Source organism: Orycteropus afer, unplaced genomic scaffold, assembly GCF_000298275.1.
Source record: "Orycteropus afer afer isolate SDZICR_OR568_19922 unplaced genomic scaffold, OryAfe1.0 scaffold00014, whole genome shotgun sequence".
Taxonomy (NCBI): domain Eukaryota; kingdom Metazoa; phylum Chordata; class Mammalia; order Tubulidentata; family Orycteropodidae; genus Orycteropus; species Orycteropus afer.
Window position 1 is genome coordinate 14,986,428 of NW_006921601.1, and position 9,246 is coordinate 14,995,673.

Here is a 9,246-nt window from a genome sequence, read left to right on the forward strand (position 1 = left end):
AGCCTAAGGTTCATGTGGGATACCATCAAAAGGAATAACCTATGTGTCATTGGAATTCCAGAACAGAAAGAGAAAAATAATATCACTGAGAAAATTGTCCAAGATCTGTTGGAAGAGAACTTCCCTGATATGATGAAAGATGAGAATATATCCATTCAGGAAGTCCAACGAACCCCAAAAAGATGGGAAAGGAAGAAAGGAGCAAAATAGATGTCAGAAGAAACTCTGAAACATGCTGTGGAATGTAGAGTAGCTAAAGTAAAATGGAAGAAATTATGAAATAAAGGAGCTGATCAGAAGATTTCAAAGGGTGGCTTAAAAAGACAAAGTGAAGTAGTACAATGAAATGTGAAAATACTCGGAGCTAGGGTTGGGGAGAGAAGAATATACTTGGCATGTCTTAAGCTGAAAGAACTAAAGGAAAAAATTCAAGCCTCTGGTTGCAATATTGAAGGATTCTTTGGGCAATATATTGAACAATGCAGGAAGCATCAAAAGAAGATGGAAGAAGACATAGAGTCACTATGCAAAATATAACTGGTCATTGTTCAACTATTTCAGGATGTAGCATATGATCAAGAACCAATTGTACTGAAGGTAGAAGTCCAAGCTGCACTGAAGGAATTGGCAAAAAACAAGGTTCCAGGAATTGTTGGACCACCCACTGAGATATTTCAACAAATAAATACAGAGCTGGAAGCACTTATTCATTTATGCTAAGAAATTTGGAAGGCAGCTGCCTGGCCAACTGACTGGAAGAGATCCATATTTTGTGCATTCTAAAGACAGGGGATTCAACCAAATGAGGATATTATCAAAAATAGCATTAATATCACATGTAAGTAAAATTTTGCTGAAGATAATTCAAAAATGGTCACAGCAGTATATTATTGTCAGGGAACACCCAGAAATGCAAGCTGGATTCAGAAAAGGATGTGGAATGAGGGATATCATAGCTGATGTCAGATGGATCCTGGCTGAAAAAAAGAGTATCAGAAAGATGTCTACCTATGCTTTATTGACTATGCAAAGGCATTTGACCGTGTGGATCATAACAAATTACGGACAACATTGCAAACAACGGGAATTCCAGAACACTTAATTGTGCTCATGAGGAACTTGTACATAGACCAAGAGGTTCAAAATCAGGAAGGGTATGCATCAGTCTTGCATCCTGTCACCATATTTTTTCAATCTGTATGCTGAGCAAATAACCCAAGAAGCTGGACTATATGAAGAAGAATGCAGGAGGATTGGAGGAAGACTCATTAACAATCTGTAATAAGCAGAAGACACAACCTTGATTGATGAAAGTGAAGATGACATGAAGCACTTATTGATGAAGATCAAAGAGTATAATCTTCAGTGTGGATTATACCTCAAAAAAAGAAGACAAAAATCCTCACAACTGGACCAATAAGAACATCACAATAAAAGGAGAAAAGATTGAAGTTGTCAGGGATTTCATTTTACTTGGATCCACAATCAACACTCATTGTAGCAACAGTCAAGAAATCAGATGTCATATTACACTGGACAAATCTGCTGCAAAGAAAGATATTTTTAAAATGTTAAGAAGCAAAGATGTCACTTTGAAGACTACAGTGCACCTAACCCAAACTATGGTATTTTCATTTGCCTCATATGCCTGTGAAAGATGGGCAATGACTAAGGAGGACTGAAGAAGAGTCAATGCCTTTGAATTATTGTGTTGGTGAAGAATATTGAAAATACCATGGACTGCCAAAACAGACAAATCTATCCTACAAGTGCAGCCAGAATGCTCCTTGGAAGTGAGAATGGCTAGACTTCATCTCACATGTCATGTTTGGTCATGTTTTCAGAAGTCATTCCCTGAAGAAAGATATCATGCTTGGTAAAGTAGAGAGTCAGTGAAAAAGGGGAAGACCCTCAACAAGATGGATAGACACAGTGGCTGCAATGATGGGCTCAAGTATAGCAAGGACTTTGAGAATGGTGCATAATCAGGCAGTGTTTCCTTCTGTTGGACATAAGGTTGCTAGGAGTCGGAGCTGATGCAATGGCACCTAGCAACAACAACAACAATTAATTTTGCATCTGGGGGTTTTTGGTTATAACTTCTGAACTTAAAAGTAAGTTCTATCAAATTTTATCTTGATGGATGGGTTTTAAGTTCATAGTTTCAGTTTGTCAAAATAATTTTATTTCTTTCATACATTATATTCACCGTGCTTCCCATATTTCTGGGAATGTAATGCACTTTCTGTACATTAATAAGCATGTTTCCTATCACTTCACATTTGTGCTTAATATAGTATGTATATATTATTATGCACATTAATATATACTAAACATGCCTTAATTTTTGATGTCTAAAACACATGTACTATAGAAAACAACATTCTATAAAGTAGGGGGGAACAAAAACTTGCCTAGTAAGAATATAGTAGAAAGGATTCTTAAATAAGTAGTCTTATCTTGTAAGAGCCTTTTTTTTATAAAATCAACTATAGCACATCATAGTAAAGAGGAAAAATAGGAAATTAACCATTATCTGTAGAAGTTAATTAATCGTGGTTATTGTTAGGAGCTGTCAAGATGATTTTGACTCATACTGACAAAGCAGAACTGTCCTATAGTGTTTTTTAGGTTGTAATCTTTACAGGAGCCAATCACCAGGCCTTTCTCCTGAGGAGCCTCTGGGTGGGTTTGAACTACCAACCTTTTGGTTAGCAGTCAAGCACTTCACCACTGTGTCTCCAGGGCTCCTAACTAACCATTACTTGCAAATACATCTGTTTGGGTCCTCTAATGCTGCTCTAACAGAAAATACCACAGATAGTTGGATTTACCAAACAGGGATTTATTCTCTTACAGTTTAGGAGGCTAGAAGTCTTGAGTTCAAAGTGCCAGCTCTAGGGACTGGGTGGAAGCCTTTTGACCCTGGGCTTCAGCTCTGCCTTGTGCTCACTGAAGCTGGAGGCTTCTCCTAATTCAGGCAGCTGCTGGCTGCTGAGGCTGACAAACCCAAGGTCAATAAGTAAAATGGCACAGTCCTAAGATTATCAAACAACATGGCAGGCCATGAGTTCAAGCCCAGAAACTGTTCCAAGATTGGCAGGGCCAGTATAGCAGGTTGCTGAATGAAGACTCAGCTAAATGTAGGTTCCAAGTGTGCCAAAAAGCTACAGACCTTCATCAACATTGCTTCTTATATACTAGAAGCAGACTATATCCCTAATGCAGTTACTCAGCTACTCACAGTAGATTCCACCATGGAGTCTCATCATGGAGAAAACCCAACCCTGCCAAGATGACACACAACCTTAACTACCACAATATCCCTTGCAATACTAGAGATTTATAATTCCTTAGGAGCTCTGGTGGTATAGTGGTTAAAGCATTTGGCTGCTAATCAAAAGGTTGGTGGTTCAAACTCACCAGCCACTCCATGGAAGAAAGATGATGCAGTCTGCTTCCATAAAGATTTACAGCCTTGGAAACTCAAGGGAGGGTCACTATAAATAGGAATTAACTTGACGGCAGTGAGCTTGGTTCTTCTGGAGTAGTGTAGGGGAAAAAAAAAATCATCACAAATCAATTTCTTCATTTTTACACTAAAAATAAAACCACTGCCTTGAATCAATGCTAACTCACAGCAACCCTATGGGACAGAGTAGAACGTCTCCATAAGTTTTTCAAAGATGTAAATCTTAGCAAACCACCAACCTTTTGGTTAAAAGTCCAATGCTTTAACCACTGTGCCACAAGGTCTCCAGAAAAAAAAGAAAATCACCCAACTTCATTTTTACACTGTTGTTGTTATGTGCCATCAAGTCAAGTCGAATGTGACTCATAGCAACCCCTCTTTGGGTTTCCGAGGTAGTATCACTACAGAAGTAGATTGCCCCATCTTCCTTCCGAGGATGGCTGGTGGGTTTGAACCACTAGCCTTCTGGTTAGCAGTCAAGTGCCTTAGGCACGACACTAAAGAACCCTTTAATTTCATGATTAGAAAATCATGTAATTATAGAAGTAAAACCATTTTTGTGAATCATAATTAAAAATTATCTATCAATCTCACTTATTCAGTGATCACTGATCTAGCAGCTTCAATTATTCTAAAACACAGCTAAGAACCAGGAAAACAAGTCTCTGAACAACCAGAAGTGTCAACAACACAAAGTCCATGTACTAAATATCATCTATATCACCCATAAGAGAATCCCTCAGCAACTTGCTCAAACAAATGTGTTCATATTTTATACATAGTCCAGAATATCATAATCATCTAATTTCATGATCTATAAATGACTGGAAGGAGCAAATTAGGAAGTGTTCGTAACAAAGCATGAAGTAACAGCATGCAACCTGATACTGAAGGAGGAGAAACTAACACATACATGCACACACTCCCCCCCGAAAAAAAATATAATTTTATTTAGTACAGTAAAATAATTGACATTTATAATATGATAATCATAAAACCTCAAATTTATATAGTTTTACTGTTCTTAAGAAACTTTTATATTCATTACTATAGTTAATTCTCAAAAAGTGTGAGTTGCCAAGTCATGTATTAATACCATACCAAATTTTAAACTTCATGGGTTAGACAGGTTGAAAAACTTATATAGTTGGTATATAGCAATTAAAGTTCCTAGTATACCACATCATGACCCCTGAGTCATCAAAAAAAGTTTATATTTTATGCCACATAATCTGATTTGTAAGTCAGGGAAGCAGGCAATACATTTTAGAAAGACTTCCACAAAAAAAAAATAATTTGAAACTCTTAAAATGTCAAACCCTTAAATGAATAAAATTAAGTTACATGAAAACAAAAATCCATGATATCAAATCTCCATTCCCCTATAGTGCCAAAGAGATCTAGATTTAACTTACAATGCTAATAATAAATCCAAAGTCATTAATTACCCTACATTTTATGGTCTAAAATCTATACATTAAAAAAATGAAAAAAGCATACATAGTATAGCCATCAATTAGACTTGATTTATTTAGTTTAAAAATATAACTGAAGACTCTTCTTTTACCTCTACTTTTTAGGACCTACGTGTATCTAAGTGAACTCTTCTGGAGAAAGTAGAGAATGTGGGTGGGAGATGTCAAGTGTGAAAGCACACCCCCTTTAAACATTTAGCCTTATAATGTCAGAAACCTTCAACTCTTAATGCTGTAACATTTGAAGGTAAAATGAAAATCATATTTACAAAAATGACGAAAATAAAGCAGGATTTTGTTGTTGTTGTTGTTTTGCTTCTAAACACTTAACATTAGTACAAGGAAACACTATTCAGCAAAAGGAAATAGGGGAGAATAAATGAAAAATAAAGTTATAGTTGGGTAAATTCCCATAGTACCTTTTCTTCAGGGTGACACTTAAAGCCAGTTTAAAACCTTGATTTGTTATAAGAACCAAATAAAAAATGCACCAAGTTTTAGAAAAACAGAGTTATCTGCTCAACACTTCTAATGGAGCACAATCTGCCATCACCATGGTAACTTCTGAAAAACTTTCTCCTAGCTAGTGCCAATTATGCACTTCTCTAGCCCTTAAAATCCCACTCTTTTATTTTTTAAGGCCTAAAAGGAAAAAAGCCCAACAGTTAAGTCCACACATACCCTCTTGTTCAGTCCGAGTCATTTCCTCAAGCTTCTTCTGTTTCAGTGTGTCCACCACATCGGCAAGGCTCCCTTTGCGGCGTTCTGGGGTTCCAAAAGTAACACTGGTCATTATCTCACGGTCCCGATTCCCTTCGTCAGGCTTATGCGGTGAGGTAGAGGTATTTCGGAACGAATATAGGGAACACAATTTATTATTCTCTGATTCCTAGGAAAATAAAATAAAACAGAAGCATTAGAACATGTTTCTTTGCTTACAGTTTGAGAAAAATCCCAAACTCAGAATGAAAGTATATGATGCTAAGTAGCACAAATAAAACATATTAACTATACCTGCTTAAACAATACTAAACATTGAAGAAACAACTACCGAAAACTGTACATTCAAATTGTTTAGCTTTTGGAATTATGAAGCAGCCTCAATGGTTCAAAACAAAATAATAACTTTAAAACAGACATTGAGGTCTTACTCAATTACACCCTTCATTTAAAATAGTTCCCATTAGATGAACAATTATTAGGGTTGGAAAAGTTTTTCTTTGAACAGGGTACTTCTATTAGCAATAATCTTCCCACAGTCTAAGAAATATGTAGAAAAGAAAATAGGACCTTTATACTCAGAACCAATAGAAAAATTAACTTTAGTCTACAATGTTGGTTGGTACTGGAAAGTTAGCCAATCTGAATATTTTGTTTTCTAGGGCTGGACAAGAATCTTTTTTTTTTTTTTTTTCTTTCTGGCTTTACATCTGTCTCAAGTTACAGAAGCCTCTTTCTAGCCCTTACCCTGATACTTCAGCACATATGTACATGCATTTTTTTCACGTGGCATTTAAACATTCTTTGACAACATCAAGTTTGTTACAGAAACATTTATACAGAAGTAAGCTAGCTGGTATGAAGTTTAGATCCATTAGCTGAGGAGGAAAATCAAATCTCCAACTGAAAATGACAAAAAGGAACTGTTTGTATTTCTCTGTAAATCATAACTGAGGGTTGAAAGTAACAAATATAGTGTTCTGTAGTCATGCATCTATCTTATCTGAGCATAAGTATTCTCTCTCCCTATTGTTTTTTAAATGTGTGAAGTAAAGCAGCTAGAGTTTTGTAATCCTCATCAGAAGCTTGAAAACCCTAATTGCGTCTATAGCCCTCTTCTTCACCACAAAGAAAAAAAGCCCAGAAGCCCAGAAGCTTCAAGAACTAAAGACAAAAACATGAGGTAAACAATATAGAGCTAATAACTGATGGTAATGGGGGTAAAAAAGGAAATGGAGTCTGGAGAAAGAAGTTTCCATGTATATTAAGTGAGATAGTAATTGTACTCAATAAATGTTAGGTACTTAGGTATTGTTGTCATTGTATATAACGTAGGAATGAAACTTGTTTTCAGGGTTTCTGTGAGCAGATAGTGAGGGAACACTTGCAAAGTAACTAGACACAGTGCTGACATCAGAGAAGGTGGTGTTTAATATATGGTGGGCACTATCATTCTGAGGGAAGGAAAAAAATCTAGGAATGGGGCCAAGGAGATTTTTTTCTCTCTAGACCTGAGGAAATGTGAAGTAAAAAATGTTGATATGAGTCTTGAACAAAATTAATTCTTATGAACTTACTAAATCTAAAAACCACTGAATTATATATATTAAATGGGTAAATCGTGTGATGTGTGTATTATATCAATAAAGTTGATTTTTAAAATATTATGAAATAAATCTTAAATCCTTTTTTGCATTTCCATTGCTAGCACAATGCCCAGCACCCAGCAGGTGTTCAATACATTTATACTGAAATAAACTAAAAAGGATCAAATAAATAGGACAGGGCAGGGAAGAGAGCTCTTTATCTTGTTCCTAGATAATTTCCTTTGTCCCCCAGGAAAGATATTTCATCTTATTTTTGCAATAACTCTGGAGAACAATGCAAAGTAACTCTTTCTTTTAGATGCCAGCCACAGTATATGACTCCTTGATTTTTAGTCATAGGAATACGTGGAAGTAATGACCTATGAATGATTCACCATTGACCATAATAAGGGGGATTTTCCCATTATCCCAAATTGAAATGGAGAGATCCTAAAAATGGCTCTCCAACCTAAGTAACAGCTTCTGGGTGTCCTTAGACCCAAATTCATTTAGGCTCCATACAGTCTCATTTTTTTCTCTCAGAAGCAATTTTCAACAATCTCATTTATTCATTGAAGCTTACCCGTTAGAACATGTTCCTTGGTTTTTATTATGGAAATATGCTTACTGGTTTTTATTATGGAAATATGCTTACTAATCAGCCTGTATCACAGACAATAACTGTGGGTTCCTACTGCAAAGATGATCCACACTGTTCTCAATCTCATAAACTGTCCAAAGTGGTTTAACACTACCAAGCAGAAAGAGAAAAAGGCTGAAAAATCATAATTTCTCCAAGAAAGTCACAAGAACTATTGAAAAATATAACAAAAGCACCATCTTAAGCAGTGAATAGAACCATAAAATATGTTATGTAAGTCACCTTAGGAACAATAGCAAAAGTCACCATTTCTGGCCCTCATTATTTTACCTTCTGGTGGCATAGTGCCTAAGGCATTGAACTGCAAATGAGAAGGCTGGGGGTTCAAACCCATCAGCCACTCCTCAGAAGGAAGGTTGGGCAATCCGCCACCTCAGAAACCTAAAGAGGGGTCACTATGAGTCACATCTGACTTGATGGCAGTGAGTTGACTGAGTAAACTTAATAAATATTGGTCTTTAATGAAATGAGGTCTATAGACAATACATCTGATTTAGACAGATAGATAGATGGTAGTTAGAGAACTACCACTGAGTCTGCTCTGTCTCATGGCAACCTTATGTACAACAGAATGAAATGCCCAGTCCTGCACCATCCTCCTGATCGCTGGTATGTTTCAGTTCGTGAGTTCTGTTATGAGTTCATTGAGACTATTATGCCAATCCATCTCATTGAGGGTCTCCCCTGGTCTCAGTGGCTCCCTACTTCACCAAACATGATATCCTTCTCCAGTAATTGATCCCATCTGATGAAGTATCCAAAGCAAGTTAGTCAGTGCTCTGTGTGAGTCTTCAGGTTTTTGTTGGCAACTCTTTGGAAGGAGATCACCAGGCCTCTCTTCCTAGTTTATTTTAGTCTGGAATCTCTGCTAAAACCTGACCACAATGGATGACTCCACTAGTATTTGGAATATTGGTGGCAAACCTTACAGCAACATGCAAGCCACCACAGTATGACAAACTGACAGACAGGTGGTAGCATTTGACTTAAAAGATCCATAAATCCAAATCTTTACAATAAAGAGATTATTGTGTGATACAAAATCAATAATGTCATTTAAAAAAAAATTATTGTGACTTGGGTGAAAGTTTACAGAGCAAATTCATTTTCCATACAGCAATTCACATACACTTTGTCTCATGACATTGACTGTAATCTCCCACAATGCAACAGCTCTCCTCCCACTTCCTCCCCACAACTACCTTTTCCCTGTCTCCTTCCCTTGCATGCATGCACTCCTGCCCCCTGAACTGTCTCTCTGTTCATACACAACTGCAGTGAATTGCTTGATGTGGCCCTTCTAGCCATTGTCCTTCATTCTGTGATGTTTTG

At 36.7% G+C, this 9,246-nt stretch overlaps 1 protein-coding gene across 1 annotated transcript in view; it reads right to left on the minus strand.

Annotated features, from left to right (window-relative positions):
- SOX6 (SRY-box transcription factor 6) overlaps nucleotides 1-9,246 on the minus strand; it is a 544,947-nt gene that overhangs the window by 501,690 nt on the left and 34,011 nt on the right. Inside the window, exon 2 of the mRNA XM_007956810.1 lies at nucleotides 5,629-5,836. Coding sequence (XP_007955001.1) covers nucleotides 5,629-5,836 — 208 coding nt within the window. The remainder of the gene's footprint in view (nucleotides 1-5,628; nucleotides 5,837-9,246) is intronic.